The sequence below is a fragment of the Colius striatus genome, chromosome 1 (genome assembly GCF_028858725.1).
Source record: "Colius striatus isolate bColStr4 chromosome 1, bColStr4.1.hap1, whole genome shotgun sequence".
Classification (NCBI taxonomy): Eukaryota; Metazoa; Chordata; class Aves; order Coliiformes; family Coliidae; genus Colius; species Colius striatus.
Window position 1 is genome coordinate 8,414,655 of NC_084759.1, and position 20,516 is coordinate 8,435,170.

The window sequence follows — 20,516 nt, forward strand, 5'->3', positions numbered from 1 at the left end:
ATATTTGTTGAAAATATGGCAAGCTTATATATGAAATTGTCTTAACTCTCATGCTGAACTAAAGGAAGAGATGGAGAAACTGGCAATGACACTTCGATTAGTTCTCTTTGCTTTAATTAATGAACATGAATTGTTTTTATTGTTATTAGCTTTCTACAAATGCTCAAACACATTAAAAATAGCCTTTGTATAGCCTTGACTCAGGCTGTTTTGTCTCTCTAAATCTAATTTTCTTTACCTGACATTGAAAGTAAAATACCTAGTTATATGGCATGCTAATACATTAACAATTTGCAGTTTTCTGAGTGGTATAAAGTATCCAAAGCCCTATTTTCCACATAGAAACATATTGGTCACACTGAAATCATATTCATTCAAGAACAGTTTAAAAATGTAACATACCCACAGATAACTTTGGTTTATTGTCAACCAGAATCCTACACCAAGGAAGGAACAACCCCACACACCAGTACAGGCTAGGGATCTACCTGCTGGAGAGAGCTCTGCAGAGAGAGATCTGGGAGTCCTGATTGATAATAAGCTAAACATGAGCCAGCAATGTGCCCTTGTAACCAATAAGGCCAATGGCAACCTGGGATGCATCAAGAAGAATGTGGCCAGCAGGTCGAGGGAGGTTCCCTCTACTCTGCCCTGGTTAGGCCTCATCTGGAGTCCTGTGTCCATTTCTGGGCTCCTCAGCTCAAGAGGAACAGAGAACTTCTGGAGAGAGTCCAGCACAGGGCCACCAAGATGATCAGCAGACTGGAACATCTTCTTTATGAAGAAAGGCTGTGGGATCTCAGCCTTTTCATCCTGGAGAAGACTGAGGAGAGACATCATTAATAGCTTTGGTGAGGCCACACCTTGAATATTGTGTCCAGTTTTGTGTCCCTCTCTACAAGAAGTACATTAAGGCGGTGGAGAGGATCCAGAGGTGGACTACCAAGCTAGTAAAGGATTTGGAGCATGATGTTGTACTTGGGGAAATGGTTTAGTGTTTGATTTGGCTAGGACAAAGGCTGAACTCAATGATCTTAAAGGTCTCTTTCAGCTGAAACATATCTATAATTCTATGATTCTAATACTTACAAGTATATAAAAGGTGTTTGTCAGGAGGATGGGGGAATATTTTTTTCTGTAGTGTCCAGTGATAGGACTAGGGATAATGGACAAAAGCTGGAGCACAAAACCTTCCACTTAAATTTAAGAAAAACTTTACTGTAAGCATGAGGGAGCCCTGGCACAGTCTGCCTAGGGAGGGTGAGGGGTCTTCTTCTCTGGAGGTTTTTCAAACCCTTCTGGACACGTTCCTGAGTGATCTGATCTAGGTGGACCCATTTGAGCAAGGGAGGTGTACTAGGTGATCTTTAGAAGTTCCTTTCAATCCTGACCATTCCATGATTTTTTGAGTCTGTGACTTCAGGCTGAAAAGTCTAGCAGAATTCAATCCCAAGTTATTAAGTATGATGAAGGAATCAAGCAGTCATGGCCTACGTTAGGAAAGGTCAGACTAGAGAGACTTTATCACCACTTTAGTCTTTAAAATGGAGGAGCTGAGGTTTTCCCTGTGGCTTCGATCTTTTCTGGTAGAATTTTCACATCCTCTGTGATACTGATCACAAGAAGGAAGAAAGCAATTGCAGTGAGAGTGAGGGACCTCAATCCTATTATTCTATATCTCTCAGGAGCAGGAGCTTGCATAGGGCATGGGGATGTGTTCACTGAAAGGAAGGAAGGATATGCCCTTGTAGTCTATTGATAATCCCTATCAAGAAGCTTGTATGTTTCCCAATCCCCAGGGAGGTTGTAGAGTCTCTGTCCTTGGAGGTCTTCTCCTGGACACATTCCTATGCGACCTGATCTAGGTGGACCTACTTCTGCAGGGTGGGTTGGACTAGATGATCTCCAAAGGTCTCTTCCAACCCTACCATTCTATGATGAACATAATTGCAGAACTGACATACTACTTTAAGTAGTTCTATCCATTAATCCTCTATCATGCAAGGCATATGAGAAACAGAAAAATCAGAAAACAAAAAAGTTATACATAAAAGTTACTCCCTTGCAAAATACCAGTTACTCAAATAGTAAGGTTGAAAGCTAACGTTTTTCAAACACTGAAAGAAAATATAGGAGCTTTGCCCTCATGAAATGAAGACATTCCCAAAAGTAGAGCAGAACTGACATTGAGTTCTAGTTCTGGGAGATCTCAAAATATCAGACCTAGAAAACTTGAGACATCATTCCATATAGAAAAGCTTCAGGCAAGTGATTTTAGGAATTTCTGAGCTTATCTTTTCCATGGGGTAATCTGTTATCAGCTCATGGCATTGAGATAGTGTTTGCTTTTAACATATAAAATAATAATAAAATAATAAATAAACTCATGGAAGAATTCACACAAAAGGGGCTTGAAGTCCTATCCTCTTTTCATCGCTGTTTTCTCAGTTTTGTTGTAAGGGGCAATGAAGTTTACATATATGCATATTGTCTGCAGTTTTCACACTAAAACCCACTTTCAGTATTTCTCTCATGCTGCCCTCACCACTTCTCAGTGATGAAGCCATCCTTGGTCATGCTGGTAGGCAAATGCTATCAAGGATGAATAATATTGTCCTGCAGTTTCCACATGGTTAAAAGCATTTAATCTAACAAAACCTTAAATGTGGCACTGCATTTTGTGAGTAGAAAGCCAAGTTCAAAATAGACTTTGCTTTTCAATGCTAAATCACAGTAAAATTTTGTAACAAAGACTGTTGCATTATAGGAGACAGTGTGGTTTGGTAGAAAATAAACCCCTTTGTGTTCTAACTCTCCTCACCAAGGTGAGAGGTTAGATGTGGCTAGGTTAAATTCTGAGTGATGTCCAATTTGCCACAATCTGTCCAGACATGTTCACCTCCCATGAACTATCACAATTCTGAATAAACTGATAGTGGACTGCACCTTCAGTCCGGTTGTGCTCATGAACTATCATGGCCACACTCCAGGGTTTGGTCACATTCAATGAGAAACCATGTCGATTAGCTGCCTAAACAGTGCAATTTCATTCATTCAACAGATACACAGATTCTTTATGGATTGCTGGTGATAGTGACTGTCTGCAGAAAAGCACATGCAAAAATATGTATATATGAATGATACAGAGTATGAAGTTATAGACCATACAGTCTGGTTATAAATGTGAAAGGGTAACTCTCTAGAGAGATTTCTAAGCTTCCCAAAGAAGTGTTTAGTCTAAGTCTCACCCAAGGCATCCCAAGGAGGGAGGAAGAAAGGCTCAGCCCATTGACTGATCACAGGAGTTAGTTTCCCTTGATTTGTTCACAATGGTGTACTTCCCCAATATCCCTCCGTTCTTCAGTCATTATTATACCTTTATTTTACCTTCAAGGTGGAGTCTGAGTGACTCTAGTCATAAATACCTTTTTCATAATTGGTGTAAATTCTCTCATCTCACATTTAAAGGTAGAGTCTACAAAAAATTCAAGGCACCTTGAAGGTGGGTAGCCTTTGGGATGGAGGTGTATTTTGGTATTATAATGACATTATAATAAAAAGTTCACACAAAGGAAAACATTTTGTCAAGATTTGTCAGATTGTTGGCTTGGAGGAACAATCGTGCTCCTTATCAGGTCTGGAGGACCATCTCATTCCCGTACATCATCACAGAACCTGACTACAGAGCCTCCACACGCTGTGGTATTTAAGATTAATTTAAATATTCTAGTCATAAGCATCTCTTACACTTGTATCAGAATTACTAAACTTATTTATTCCTAAATAGGTCTTTTACATTTGTTTTAGTTAATAACAGTACTCTGCACAACTTGCTTTTCAACTGTTCTTTTTGGTATCTACTATCTGTATGTTCTCTGGCTTGGAGAGATGAAAGAACTTTCAGGAATATACTTGGCCATTCATTTCTTTCAAAGTACCTGAGCTCTCCTAGGACAAACAATGCATAGGCAAAGTTTACAGTATCTATTTCTATAACCTTAAAGAAACCTATTTTGTTGGCCACAAAATCTTGAAAGTATTCAAAACAGACCTACTTTTTAAATTTAAAAATAAACCCCAAATCTTTTTTAATTTCTCTTTCTAATTTCTCAAAGATTCTTGATGTCAAATATCAAAGGATATGTGTTGTAGTATCTGTGTGTTCTCTATCAGTGACCAGGAACTGCCAAAGACACCACTATTTGCAATGGAGCAACATTTAATCTGGTTTTGTGATAGGAATGGTCAAACTAAAAGATTTTGTTGTCCAATATCCTGCCCCCATCAAGGGACCAGAGCAGATGTACTGTGGGGTCTGGGAACTGAACATGTCTGTAGAGATATTTCCCTGGAGTGTTCTCCCCTCCTCAAGCAATTTATGTTGCAGAGACTGCTGGGGATGGAGGTGGTGTAATTGTACTGAACAGGCCTTGATAATTTTTTCCTCTTGAATTTGTCTGGTTAGTTTTTGAACCTGTAAAAATTTTCAGCTGCAAGGGATCTACAGCTTAACTATGATTTGTAGGAAGAAGAATTTCTTTTTGCTTGTTACAAATATACTGTATCCTAATGGCAAAAAATAAGGAGAAAAATGAGAAAAATCATTTGTGATTTATGTTCTCCGTGTTACTCAGAACTGTCAGCTATTATCAGAATCATTGCACATTACTTTGGGAAGATTTTTTTCCCTATTTTCTCAGATACTTAATGTCTTACCAAGACATTTTGTTCTTTATTCTCAAGTTTGCAGCCTGAGAAACTGAGTTTCCAATGTTCTATTTACATTGAAGTGAAATTGAATGTCAAGGTCTTATTTTATATTTATTTAGCTGTAGATTAATTAGTAAAGTTCTACGGAGAAAGTCAAATTCAGTACAATTTGATTCTTCATTACAGATATTATTTGGAAGGTTGGGGGGAATCAAAGACTACATCTAATATTTGAGTCTTTTTGTACAGCTGGCCCTTTGAGTATTGTCAGTCTGTTATGGAAGGTTAATAAGATTTTTTGAATTCTAAACAATGTATGTCTTTTTCCCTTATCTTTCATATGCTGTAGAGAGGTTTAAATTAATAGAAATGTGAGTGGAGCTATTATAATTGCCTACTTTACTATCTACACTATTTCCCTGCAATGATCTGGGACTGCAGAACCGCATGATCTCCCTACTGCAGAGTAGGGGAAGCAAATGGAAGGTGTGTGTCATTCTCCTGATGGCTCTTTGGACTTGTAGGTTGACTCTTTCTTGGCCATTTCAGCACAGGAAAACCCCGATTAGAAGTTTTGCAATAACAAGCAGATATGCTGGTTGTAGTCTGAGAGATCAGGGAATATTCACTTTCCAGAGCTTTCCTTCTTCCATGGTCTCTCATGGAAAATGTCTGTGAATTGTAGTCTCCCATCAGCCTGGTTTGACCTGGTTCTCTCCTTCTACCAGGGTTACCAAGAAAAGGAGGTTTCAGGCAAAGCAAAGGCTGGAGATTTTGACAGCCCTTTAGCAATAAAAAGTCATGATATTCAAGAGGTTTTCTGAGATATCTAGCCAAACTGCTTTTCAAACCCAAAGGAGGTAATGTTCACTGTGGGTTAGGGTAGTATTCAAATGAAAGAGTTTGAATGCAACACATGAGATTGATTTCTTATAGACATTTTTTTTCTCCTCTAGAACTAGTCACCATCAATAGATCAACATCATCTTTTCTCACTCACAAAGTTTTTATTTACCTCAGCAAATCTCTGGAATAAGCTTTAGAACAACTGTGACATTCTCCTCATATTTCTTTCTATTCAAAAGATTTTTTGGTAGTATGTTAAAAGGATCAATTTATGACTACAGTAATGTGTGTTTAAAATGAAGAGAAAAATATATAAAATCACAGAATCATGGAATGGTAGGGGTTGGAAGGGATCTGAACTGCTTATCTGATGCAAAGTTTCCCTTCCATCTCCAACTAAAGGCCAGATTTCACAGAAGCCCAGCTTCTCTTAGCTCAGAAGAGGTTATATGAGGTGACCTCAGCCTCAGAGGGTCCCAGATGGTTTATACACACATACCTGTCCCAATTGATTCTCTCATTTCCAAGTTTATTTTTTCCACTGCAAAGCTTTGTTTGCCTTACCACCAGGACCTGCTGAGACCTGCTCTGGGCTAAATGTCACTCATGTTTTTTGATACACTATTTATTTGTTTACCAAAGTGTGCACACACAATACCAACAGGCAGCTACTAGGAGTTTTTATTATTCTTCTGTCTCTGCAGAGCTGCATAAATGGAGCAGGACAAGTTTGTGAGAAGTGCCTAGAGGCACTTATTAGACACAACTGTTTCTGAAGAGGACCCAAGCATGATGGGCAGCCCAGTAGGAACGTTTTGCCAAGTCAACCTACTAGTCAAGTCAACCTACTAGTCAAGTCAACCTAAAGTTAAGTTTATAAGAGGACAATCCTCTGAAAAGGATGATTATAGGTTTTTACATGCAAGAGTTAAGACTTTGCAGTTGATTGAAATACACCTGTTGGGTATCTGCCATCAGGACAAAGGATGAAGCTTTGCAAAATGAATGAGATAGTCCAAGAAGCCTCCAACAGAGTAAAGACTTGAGTTTGTCCCTCACCAGATTGTTTCTACCTCTGGTTTTGCATATCTTGTCTGACACTTCAGGCCAGTTGCCCTTGGAAAATAAGTGGAACGTTAACCCAGCAAAAATATAAATAGTTTCCTTGTAGCTTGCTGAAAAACTTTCTGTGCTTTCAGCCTCAGCAAGCTGTTAGACGAGACAAGGATTTCCTGGACCAACACACTGTTATCCACCTAAACCTGGATCCTAGCCTGCTGTCAAGGCCAAATTCACATATCAGCCACCCAGTAGCAAAAAATTGTATCATATTTATTTTCTGAAAGCTAATAAGAAAGCATTCGGACCCACTTACAAAATCCAGACCAGCTCAAATACCTATTTTTATGGTGCACTTAGTCTGTCTAAGGCTCCCAATGTCAGATCAAAAATAACATGGTTACATGATAAAAGCACTTATGCAGTAAAATTCACTGGTTAATATTGTCAAAATGGATAACTAACTTTGTGCCAACAGACTTTTTGACCAATCAAATATTACCTGTACACATCTTTATGTTTTTCCTCGAACACGTATTTCTTCCCTTTGCAAATACTATAAATCCCATAAAACAATGCCCATAAAACTGGGCATTGATGCATGGACCAGGGTAATTAGGATCAAGAAGTTGGTTATCTGCTAATGTAGACATTGCTCTTCATGATCATCATAATAGAACTTTAGCCTGAGAAATTAAGTACATCTGTGAATTCTCTCTGTGAGAGTTCAAGGCTAAGGCTGGATGAGTGACAGGAGTGCTTTGAATTGCTGCACAAGCCAAACTTAATTGAATCTTGCACTGAATTCCAGACTAGGAGCCTAACACTCAACTCATGGCTAAATATGCCCATGGTCATATCAGACCATCAATGTGTCTTTAGTTACTTACAGCACTGAAAATAATTTTTGAGCCTGGGGTTTTCCTCTTTTCATACACCCTAATGAGTGTTTAAGCCTTATCTTCAAATATCATACTAAAAGGTGTGGAGGTCTTTGTCATAGGCTAAAAAGCTTGCGGGAATTTCTAGTCTACTTCTTGATAAAGAGGTTGGATCACTAGGAGTGAAATTAGTGAAAGCCTTACTTTCTAATCAGAAACTTGATTGGTTTTTCCCACTTAAGTAAAAAGAGTTGATTATAAATAGAAATTAATTATCATTCTCTTCCTTGTGTAATGTTTAAGTGCCTAGTTGCTTCATGACTCTTCAAGATAAGCATGGCTCTTGTGAAACTTCCATTCCTAGTTTATCAGTCACTAAGGAGACGGAATTTTTTATTCTGGTTTTGACCACAATGTGTCATAGTCCTACATCCCCTCCTACTTTCTTTTTCTTGGGTGTCAGGAGACAGATTTGGCTCATTGGCAAACCACTGAGGAGTCTGATAGTCGCATCACATCCAGCACATGGGTCATGGGGCAAGGGCAAAACCTGATGGTTTGTCCTTTTGCTACAATGAAACACAAGCTCAGCAGGAGCTCAGGAAAACATCTGAAACCAGGTACCTTTTGCAGTGCATGAGGATGCTGATCATAGAATCATAGAATTATAGAATGATTGAATGGTAGGGGTTGGAAGGGACCTTTAGAGATCATCTAGTCCAACCTCCCTGCAGAAGCAGGTTCACCTAGATCAGGTCACATAGAAAAAAGGGATGTCCCAACCTCCTGGCATCCATCCTTTAGATATTTATAAATGTTAATAAGATCTCCCCTCAATCTCCTCTTCTCCTCTTCTCCCTCATCCAACCAAGGCAAGTCCTCTGCTGTCCTGGCCATCATGTTATCCTTGCCAGACAGGGCAAGGATGCTGAACAGCAAGTAATAGGTAAGGATTAGAAAGCATCATCTGAGCCTAGAGATTTGTCAGACTGAATTTCCTGTCTGGTTAGTAGACTATTTTTCCGTCCATTTGTCAGTGCTCTTTCATTGTCAAAGGTTATTGTATTTATCCATCTCAAGTAACCATGTTCTCTTTTTTTTTTTCCTCTTTTTCTCTCAACAGTTTTTCTTTCCACTGGAACTGACTGACACTGGGTTTTTCTATTCAGCCTTTGTTTTTTCAGAGTTTTATACCTGACTTATAAAATAATTGCAAACTTTATATATTAATTTTCCCATCCTAAGTTTCAGTTTTTCCTCACTCAACGTGAACAACTGGACCTTAAAATCCCCATAGAATTCCTAAAAAAGTTTTAACAAGAAATCTTTAGAGATACATTTTTAGCAGTGTTATCCAGCAGTCAGAATTACTTAAAACTCATTAATCTTGAAACTTTGATTGCTTCAGTGTCAGCAGCCCAAAATTTCCTGTGACATCTTCCAAAGGAAGAAATGATATCTTGAAGACACATCCAGTCAGATCTGAGGAGACTAAGATAATAATGCAAAATCTGATTCAAAGCCATTGGGGTTTTATTTGTATTGTTCCTTTTCTTAGTCCTTATCCACATCAGAAAGTCACAGGCTGTGTCTATAGAAGGTCTGGCTTAGTGTTGCAGCATTGCAGATCCCAGCACTGCACATGAACTTCAGGAAGACATCTCACTACCCTGTGCCCAGGGGTTTTCCTTCCGATAGATATTATCATCTTCATAAAGCACCTAAGATCCTTGTAAGGAAAACACAAGTTAGATTTTCAATACTGTCATTACTATACTTCCCTAATAGACTGAAACCAATACTTGAATTCATCCTGTCAGTTAAGATTTAGTGACATGAGGCAGAGCCTCATGCTAGTTTGTTATTGAAGGTTGCCTCTACGAGACCCAGTTGTGAAGTGATTCCTGGTCATTTATGCTTTGGAATCAATGGTTAAATGGTCATCAAAATCCTGTCTTTCGTGTTCTTGGATGCAAAAAGTGGTGTGCCTTAACCATGCTGATTTTATGGTGCACCTAACATTTATGTATGTTAAATGAATAAACCAATACTCAAATACAAGGACCCAAATATGAGAAATGAGCCAGAGTATATAGTAAGATGATGAAAACCCACTGGCAGAATGCTCATTCAAAAAGACTAAGTTCAACATACACACAGACTTTGTACAGATATGGTGGCTTTTTTGTATGAACAATGAAACAGAGTGGTGCATTGAAGCACAAGAGCAGTGGAAAGTCACATGAGGTCTTTTTAATGAAGGTAATTTTGCCCGGATGCAGCATGTGAAATGTGACTCTCTCATGTTTTGGTGACTCAACACTCACGCATGGGAATAAGAACACATATTTTCTTGTTTAATGCTTATGACTGTTGACATATGAAAGTTTGATTTCCCAACTACTATCTGAATCACTGATAGTTATTACAAATAGGACTCTGCTCAATTGCAAGTCAAAAAGGGTGTGTGCTGCTCCCCAGTCACATTCCTCATTCAAGTTTCTCATTCAGACTCTTTCACAGGGGATTCCTCTGTTAACCAGCAGCTTCAGAAACTTGTCATATGACAACTGTCAAGGCTTGGATTCTTATCTTTTAATATTGAACATAAAATCTCATTTGAATGTAAAATCAAGATTTTGAATGTATTTGTGTGTATGATTGTCTGTCTAAATATGTATTTGAGGCATTTTCTAGTTAATCTGAGGCTTTACCTCAAGCCTTTCCTAATCCCTGTGGCTTCTCTGTGAAAATTTAAAAATATATATATAACTATTTTTATCTTCAGAACTGGATCTCTTCTCACATATAGTAGTTTTGCACTAGCCTCCATGGGAGGAACAGTAAACAAAATAAATTGTGAAGGTTTTCCAAACAGCCAGGCACAGAGAAAATAAAATAAATCAAACAACATTTCTACAATGTTTTACAAGCTTAACGTGGAAACCAGGGGAATCAGTCAAACAATAGTAAACATCAGCCTGTGGGTAGAAACACTTTTTGAAAGAGCAATTCCTTTTCCTTTGTCCTTCTTTTCCAAGTGCCCCTATCACAGGGTCCCTGGCAACAGGACTTGGGGATAATCTCCTGAAATAGTTGAGGCATAGAAGCCTACAGGATTAAAGCGCCTCGTGCTCCTCAGCACAGTCATGTGATGACCTGTTGATCCCAGCAAAAGACATGTTTCCCAGCAAAGTTCTCACTTCATCTGCCTATACAGAGTGTCTGTCCTACTTCATCTGCCTATATATATTGTCTGTCCTGCTGGGATTCTTGCTAAGCATAAGGAAATAATTCACAATGCTTTTAGTAAAAAATTGCATCTAAACCACCCTTACTTATAACAATGGCAGCTGAAAAAAACCCTGGATAATTCACACGCAATTTGCCCAGCAGTAAAACAATTGCTGTCCTTTTGCTTAAAGGGGCAACTTCAAAGTCTATATAACTTCTACTGCTACCCATCAAGCTCTGTTATTTCTGATCAGGCTAACATATAAGAAAGAAGTGGCAGATTTGGAGGCTACCCAGTAACAACATTGAGTAAAGAATACAGATACAGTGTTTGCAAATTGCTTAATGGGTGAAAAACAGGAGTCAAGGTTTATTTTTCATGTCCATAGACAGCTGCTTAAAGTGCTTTCTGCAAATCTATTGACACATTGTATGTATTCCCCACAAAACTGAAGAGATTTTGGTGTGTCATTAACTATCAAAACTCTATGGACTCTAGGGAAACAATTTAGGGTTTTTTTCTGAAAAGCTCATGGCTCCTTTTGCGAATTTACTTTGCCATATACTGGACTGGGAAATGCAGTTTATACTGAAACATAAAAACACCAAGTGAAACCATTTATTCTGCTTGTGCTCTATGTTCACACTTAATCTGAACACATTTAATGATTGCTTCTTTTAAAAATAGTAGTTTACCCCCAAAACTGGTGATTTTTTTCATTTTTGTGCTTATTTAACATATCAGATTCTTCTGGATTTTTTTTAAACAATTATTTACTCTAAAGCATAAAATCAAACAAGGAATTTGAAGAGTTGACTTGAAGAGTTGAATTTGAATTGTTTCTGTGTCCAAATTTTGACTTTACTTCCTGTCCAGTTGCCAAAGGAAAGCAGTCATGTGCTAGGCAGAAGATGAGAGTTGATAATAAATGACTGTATTTTGAAAACTGTAGGCAGTGGGAGAAAAAAGTCACTTGGCTTTCATCTTAAACATGTGATAATCAGATTAACTCTGAAATGTATTTTGTGTGTAAATACAACCAGGGAGGAATGGGGAAGGACACTGGAGGGTGGACTGTAGCAGAAGTCAGCAGTGAAGTGTTCCTGGTGAAGGGAAGGAATTTCTTTCACAGCCAGGACTCAGGAGAGGTCAGAGAGAGCAGTCCATGCAGTGAGGCGTAATGCTCTCCAGCTGCTCTGTGAGGATGTCACTCTTGGCTGTGGGTTTCCTGCTTGTCATCCTTCAGCCTTCCAGCGGGCAGTTCCCCAGGACCTGTGCAAACACACAGAGTTTGCTGAGGAAAGAGTGCTGTCCCCCCTGGGAGGGAGATGGGTCTCCTTGTGGTCATCTTTCAAACAGAGGGTCCTGCCAGAACATCCTTCTCTCTCAAGCTCCACTGGGACCACAATTCCCCTTCTCTGGAGTGGATGACAGAGAAGACTGGCCCTCAGTATTTTACAGCCGGACATGTAAATGTGAAGGCAACTTCATGGGATTCAACTGTGGGGAGTGCAAGTTTGGTTTCTCAGGACTCAACTGCACTGAAAGGCGACTGGGAACAAGAAGAAACATCTTCCGTCTCACCACCAGTGAGAAGGACAGGTTTATTGCCTACCTTAACTTGGCAAAGAACACCCTCAGCCAGGACTATGTTGTTGCTACTGGCACATACATTCAGATGAACAACGGCTCCAACCCGATGTTCAGAAACATCAGTGTGTATGATCTCTTTGTGTGGATGCATTATTATGCTTCCCGAGATACACTCTTAGGTGGGTCCAATGTGTGGAGGGACATTGATTTTGCCCACGAAGCCCCTGGTTTTCTGCCTTGGCATAGGGCCTTTCTGCTGTTGTGGGAACGTGAGATCCAGAAGATAACAGGTGATGAAAACTTCACCATCCCCTACTGGGACTGGAGAGATGCAGAGGACTGTGCGGTCTGCACTGATGAATACCTGGGTGGTAGACATCCCACCAACCCTAATTTACTCAGCCCAGCATCATTTTTCTCTTCGTGGCAGGTAAGGACAGGACAAGGGGAAAGGGAAGGGCAAGGGAATTATCCTGTCTGACATTAGGCACTTCAGTGAGGTGGACAAACTGGGGGCTTAGACATGCAGCATCTCATTAGATATTACTGGAGAGACAGTAAACACTAGCAGAGAGCAAATCAGATTTTATGTAGATTTAATATTCATTCAGAACTGTTCGTCTCTTCTCTCTTTCTTTTATCATTTTGTCTCTTCTTTCTCTGACTCTAGGGTTTAGCCTGCAGTTAAGAACCTAAAGTTAAGGTGGAAGGAGGAAAGACATGCTTTTGTGTCCAAACATGACCTTTAGCAGGCTAAACAGGCTAGTTATTGCTGTGGCAGTCAGGTCACAAAAACCAGGATTTATACCAGCTAGTTTTTGCTAGCATACAACCATTGCAAGACAATTAATGACTAAGCGGTAGAAATAGAAACAGAGTTTTCAAACACTCTTGTCACTCTCCCAGTGCATTCCTCCATCTAAGAGTTAAAAACTATCAAATTAAGCTCATTGGCTTTCAACTTTAAAGAAAAACCTAAACAAACAAACAAATAAACAAACAAAATCTTAAGACCACAGAAAAACTATCTGTGTAATACACATTAGTAGTTCAAAAGAAATGGAAGAAGTAATCTCTATTGCTCAAAGGAGCTAAGTAATAGCTATTCCTGCCACTTAAAAGCACTGCAAATTAGCCTGTAAACCAAGATGAATTTACATATTTATATGGATGATATGGTCTTATGTAGCTCACCTATACTGTGCTATTCTAACACTGAGAGCTTCCAGACTTTTTTTGTCTCTTCCATTACTGCCACATCACAGAGACAAAGGTCTATTGGCTTCCATAGACACTCTCCATCATGATAATAGCAACAGTCACCTCTGGCGCTGAAATCTATGATTATGTTTGTACAAATCTATCTTTGTTCTATTTATTTCTGTAGCAACAGCTCAAATGAAGGTTGGGCAATTTCAGTGATTTAATAGAAAGTGAAAGAGATACAAGCTCCAGTAGATCTGATATTCTGGCATTACAAAGCAGCAAGTAACTGGGCTTACCGGGATGGTTGTACTGCATTAGTCTTGATTTGTGTCTTCTGAATAATTTAAGCTGTGTCTATACCTGTAAATTCAAGTATTCCCAGATACTGTAACAGACCTATTTTAGGGCATTCTCAGGTATTAACTGAAGCTAGAATTACACTGGTTACATGTGTCAAGTGGAGCTATCGATACAATATATCGGATGAGATAACCAGAGTAGTAGAGTGCAGGTAGTACAAGTGAATCAGCAAGGTGCTAGCAGAGTCTTACAAAAGACCTGGAAGGGTCAGATGATAGTTATCATTTGCTCATAGTTTTCAAAGATATTATTAATCATATCCAGGTTCTTAGAATTTTTCCATGTTGTTAATAAGCACACAAAAAGTTTACAGGTGGCCATGAATATATTTAAGAAACCACCAGGTTTATAAATTCTCATTTAAGGTCAGTCCTCACAAATGTTTGCTGCAAATAAAACTCTTTTTTTTTTAATGAATCAGGTTGCTTTAATAGATATTTTGTATTACTTTAATAGGTGAAAAAAAAAAAGAACTATGTTATGTCTAAAACAGATTCAGTCTCAGTGTATGTATGGTAAGAGTACATTGCTGAAGTTTTCCAAGTCATTTCTGAAAATGGGTGCTTCTTACTTATATTTTTCAGCCGCCTCTGGAAATGTTACACTTTGATAAAAATCTCCAAAGTAGGACTACAATAACTTTACCTTCAAAGGTTATTATTCCCCCTTAATGTCTTCTGTCTATGTATATCTCTGCTGTCTTATCTGGATAGTGTATGGAAGAAAATAAACAGATCTGCATTTTCAGTCAGTGAGTTTGGGGTGAAGATCCAACACAAACTGGTGTTTCTTTTTTAGCTTTGAATCCAAATGTAAATAATTGTTTATGTTGGGGTAACAGTCAGTGTAGTACCTTCAAGTAGCACAAAGTAAGAGATCAGAATCTCACTCCAGAAAATCAAGAGGAAGTAAAAATAGCCTTAGCTTGAACCAGAAAACAGCCACAGATCTACTGCAGAGTATGTTGATTATCCAAGCTCTGTAGCTAAACAGTAAGAAAAGAAAAAAATAAAAAAGGAAGGATTCAGAAATGTGAAGGAATTCAAGCTTTTAATAAGCATTCAAAATAAAAAGAAGGCACAAGAAAGCTTCTAAATAGTGCACCTATAATATGGTGCCCTTTTTAGTATGTTAAGTCTCTTTCCAAAGTGTAACAAAGCAATCCTTGTTCTGTTAGGAAATAGTTACAGATTTCTTAAAAAAATAAATAAAAGTGCCTATTTGCAGAACAGTATCTCTCCTTTTTTTTTTTTTTTTTATCCCTAAAGAAAGAAGAAAATACTTTATTCCATTGAGAAGTTGCCATGGCAACACGGATACCCATGAATACATGCTGAAATTCTTGCTTTCGCCTTACTTTCTCTTCAACATGCTGCTGCTACCACTTAGCTGAGTGAATTATCTGTCCACATTTTTCTCCTGTTTTTTTATCTTAAGTGGCACTTCTGATTCTTGCCTCTGTTTTTACCAGCAAGACTACCAGGAATCTTTAGTATTTTCATTTGTTTGCTTGGATCATATTTTAGGGTAGGTGGGAAGGAAGTTGTCATGTTTTCAGTTACTTGTTTGTGATGATTCAAGTGTTGCATTCAGAATTAGGATGGCATGACACCTACTAATGCTTTACTGAATTTTACAATTCCATGCTGCCTTAACAGAAAGCCATATGGGAAACGGAGATCTTCCATGATATTTTCAGAGATTTTTTTTGGTTTAGCATCTGTTTCTATAGTTATTCAAGATAATGATTTGCTAATAAAATAATTATTATGCATCACTTAAATAGTAGTAGGTGAAATTCTGCTCTCCTCTGCATCAGAACTAATTTGGAGAAAGAGTTGAAAGTGGAATTACGAATGTATAAAAGCCTTGTGCAAATCAAAGCAGAGCCTTTCCGCTGATATTTAACAGGGTTTGGGGATCCCCACAGCATACTAGACAGACAATATAACAAAACAAAGTAAGAGAATCAAACTGCCCTTTTAGTTTTGCTATGGTGGCAAGCAGGCTACAACACCAGCTTTAGCCCCCTGTATTTTGTCTTTTTTTTTTTAAGAAGAGAGACTGAGAGAAGTAATTATATAACGTGGAAAGCTGCCTGCTCTCAGATGTGCTGGTGTAAGCCTGCAGCCAATTCTTTGTTGCAAGCGTTTCATTCTGTATCACCCTGCAGAACCGCTTACACAAACACAAAGCTACTACAAAAGGCAAAAAAGTTTCACAACTAAAAATGGATATAATGCTCCTGAACTAATGATGATGGTACTTTAGATCCATTACCTGAAAATATGACTTCAAAAGAAATACAAAATTCAGCTATTCAGACACAGTTATTTAATTCTAAGCACAGTTTGTCAGGGAGCTGTATTTCTAGCCAAGTAGTATGAGAGGATCATCTGAAGCAATATTTCACGTCCACCTTTAGAAACTCAGGAAATTTTCAAAAATACAAGCACCAGAAACCAACACTTCCTGATCCTTAAATCAGCCACCCTTAAATCCATCTGCTTGCAGATTCCTGAGTATCTCATGAAAGCAATTACTTTTTTTTTTTTTTCTGGGACTTAATAGGTTTTGGTACCAGCTACAGGCTGCTAAATTAAAAAAACAAGAGCCTAAATGGAACAAGTAACTGTAGAAGAGTTTATCAAGATTGGTTTCCTAATGATATACTCACAGGGATTATAATTTTAAATATTTCCTATTACAGATATAAGACTCTGCATGCCACAGCCTGAGGGAAATAGTATCTGTACACAGAAGGAACAGTTACTGAAGTACTCTCAGCCTCTTTATGTCACTGTAATTCCAAAGTAATTACCCTTCTTATACAGGATCACAAGTAGGTGACAGTAGAGTTTGGCCTGTGGTTGCTTGGCTGTTCTCTAGCAAATAGCCATGCCTGCTCAGGAGCTGTGTAGTGTAAAAAATAACCATCTTCAAAGCTGTGTAAATCAATGGCTAAGGAATTTCATAAAATTTAGATGTTGTTAATAATTCACCTGAAAAATACTTTTACCTGTAGAGACAGGTCTTTGTGAATTTGCTGTAGACATGGAGGCAGCAACACTAACAGTACAGCATAGAGACAGATAGAGAGGAGGGAATCACAGTCTGCCAAACTGGGACGTGTTAATGAATAATTCAGCTGCAACTGATAACAGAGTTATCACTTACTCCACCCCAGTACCATTTTGAGATGCTGAATGGGGTGTAAGCTACCCCCTAGTTCTGGGCTGCCTCTGAGCAAATAGAGGAAACTCAGCCAGCTTTCATTGAAGGCTGAGAAAATACCTCAAGGGCCCTGGGTTAGTTTCAGAGCTGTCACTTCATGTTTAGCTTGTCTCTTATTAGCTTGAGTTTCACAGCTCTTCCAGTTAATGCATATGCCATGAGGGTCAGAAAGATAAATAATTACATCCTTGCACAAAGATGTTTCTTAGAATGTTTTTTTTGAAGCTTTACTTTTCAAATGTTGTTCTTTTGACTCTATCCTCCACCTGTTTTACTTTTCCATTCTTGATAATATTCAGAGGTACCTGAAGAACCAGATATAAATATACACAGACTCTTGAAAACTTTTTGATCTGCTGTAGATTCAGTAATTTTAAAGTGCTGCCTGTAAAAGCAAGGTTTCAAAGTACAGTTTGCACTGCTGCAGGTTACTTGAGGATTTCTTTATAGTTTGGTGAGTGGCTTCTGGATGCTACTTAGGATTAGAATATACCAGGCCCTATTGCAGCCTCAAAAGTAAAAATTAGACAGCTTTGGCCAAATGATTTAAATCCAGAGTGAGAGCTGCACTTTAATGCAGTTGCCAAGCAAACATGTGAGAATAAGTGGTGAAGGACAGAGAAAGACTGCGAATCAGTTCAAAATCTCTTCTGGCCACATAATGGGACCCAAGGCTCTAGTTCTGGAGTCTAGACATCATGATGGAGACATGGAAACATGTCATGAAGTTCCCACATCACACCCTTGGGAGAGCTGGGATAGGAGCCATAGATAAGTTATGAATTTGCTCTGGCTGCAGTTTAAAGTGTCTCTTTCAAGCTATACAAACCCAGAGCATAACACTATGAAAATATGCTCATAAACTTTCTGAATGGGGGACAGATTCCTGCTTGGTGGGCTCAGAAGAGCAGCAGAGCAAGGCATTTCTAAATAGAGATGCAGATTAATCTCTTGAAAGGCTGTGTTTCCCCAGCAAACTAAGGAACTTCAGATCACTTTGTATACGAGCAGCTATTTCAATACTGTAGAAAATGATTCATCACCTTTTTTCCAGGTGTTCAGGTATACATTACATGCATTGCATGTCTCCGTGAGTGAAGATCTAGTGAGTCCAAAGTAACTACAAATAATTTGTCTCCAAACCCCTTAAAGTTTTTAGTTTTAAAATAGCAGACAAAGTGCTGAACACTGCTTAAGTCTCCTGCAATGCAATTCATTTTATTTAGGCTTAAGGGCTGGTCTGTGCAAGCAGCTGCAAATGAAAAGACGAAGGGATTCCCATTTGCCAAAAGGTGCGGCACAGGAGCAAGGCTTCTGCACATTTACAGTCTGTTTTCTAAGAAATGACAAAAAAGAGCTGTGCTAAAGATCTCAGCTGCAGTGCACAGAGGGATTTTTGGGTTTTGCTGAGTGCTACAAAGCCCAGGAACAATGGTGTGTATTCTGGACTGCCATCTACTGGCATTTGCTCTGCTGACTACTTACATAAGCTTTTGCTCAGAGTGCCTTCCCAGCAATTTCGCTGGAGCCAGTGGGTTTCTGCACACAGAAGAGCAGGCACGTGGTGCAGCTGAATATGAAGCTTTGGCAAGGGTGAGTTGAGAAATTTGCTCTGGACTGTTCTGAAAGAGAGCAAAAAAATCATGTGTTAAGGTAGTGTGTTTCTAGTGAAAGTCCTGCTAAATGAAAAGAAGGCAATGATGTGACCCATTTTGTCTGTGCTTTAGGCAGATTACATGCAGAAAGAAACATTTAACTGACCGATGTTTTATTACCACTTGCACATCACATGATTGATAAAACAGCAATTTATAATTTCAGGATAGATCCATTTTCCTTTGTACTCTTTATGTTGTTTTCTTGACTATGAGTTACTATGAGTTTTCTTAACTATGAGTTTAGGATTAGTTTGGTTAGTCAGACAGCACACCGAGACATAAATGAAATTTAAAAAGTAAATTATCACTAACTATTTATAACCTTCATAACATTAAGGGTTGCATTATGTCCTACTGAAATGGAGAAGCAGAACAAAGGGGAAATGTTACTTTCTTTAGATATATTTGAGCTCATACTTTAAGACTCCCTGTCTGAATACCTGAAAAGCCAATCTTGAAGGCAGCGTGTGATTCCTCTTCAGGACACAAAGAGGATATATCCACAGAGCAGGGGGGAGAGGACAGAGCAGAGAAGCCAGAAGAAGATATAGACCTAGATTAGGTCTAAAGGAAACAGATCTTAACAGAAAGTTCGTGTGCATGTACCTAGTGAGCCAAGTGCTCCAATTGGGTTTAGCTCCAACAGCCAAGATATACTTGCCTTCTTCACTAGTGCAGTGCTAGTGACATAGGTCTGTCTATTCTTTATAAACAAAGACATGACTAGAACATCTCCCTCAGCCTGAATCATCCCTCTAATTTCCTTCTAACTCAAAGAAACTTGCAGTAACACAAAACAATCAGAAAAACATTACCATAGCTATGCTTTGTGTTTATAACTGCAGGTTGCTCCCTGTTGCTACCTCTCCCTTCTCAGTGGGGATTTTTAGAAGAGGCTTCTTAGTGGCAACAACATTGACCCATTCAGTGAGTTTCTGGGGAGAATGTGCACATGAAAATCTCTGCTGGACAACTACCTACAGCCTCCAAGGGCACCTTAGTAGTTTGAGCAGACTAGGGAAGATTTCAGCCTATAGAGCAGTCTGTATGGATAAAATTCTCAGATAAGATTCCTTACCTACTAAAAAAAACCCCACATTAGAATAATTTATTCATGAGATTCATATTCATAGGAAACTTATCGTTTAAGAACTCCAGATTCTTGAGAAATCTAGGTTATATCACCAGCTCTATCATACATTTTCTGTGAATTTGTGGTCAGATCACTTAGAGAAGGATTCAATTGTCTCCTTTCACTCATGCAAAAGTTACTTAGGCAGCAAAGCAAGTTGCCTTTGGCTCTGTCTTTAAGTCACTTCAGAGGCACATCCATGCCTCCAGGGTGTGATTCATCCCACCTAAATGCAGTAGAGCATTAAGTTGAACACACTTAACTTTACTTCTCTTACTAACTGCAGTCCAGAGACTGTTTCTGCATTGATTTTTTTACAAATTTTCTTTCATTGACTTAGTCAATGGAGGGAGTTAAGCACTTCTAGAGAGAAGTACATCTCACCTACCAGACATCTGGCATAGGAGGGTTGAATCACACTCAGAAGGTGTCTCTCTCTATTGAATGCAAAGGTTGTCCTAAAGTGTTGCTTCAATCTGGCAATTTGTACACAGCTAGTGCTGATGAAATGAATCTCCCACTCACTTCCTTCACTAACAGGGAATCTCACGTTATTCTATCCCATTCACAATAGATATGATTGCTTTCACTGACCTTCTCGT

General features: G+C 38.7%; 1 protein-coding gene across 1 annotated transcript in view; it reads left to right on the forward strand.

The window, feature by feature from the left end:
• Positions 1 to 11,911: 11,911 nt before the first annotated feature.
• TYR (tyrosinase) overlaps positions 11,912 to 20,516 on the forward strand; it is a 52,874-nt gene continuing 44,269 nt past the window's right edge. The window contains exon 1 of the mRNA XM_062020369.1: positions 11,912 to 12,754. Coding sequence (XP_061876353.1) covers positions 11,912 to 12,754 — 843 coding nt within the window. The remainder of the gene's footprint in view (positions 12,755 to 20,516) is intronic.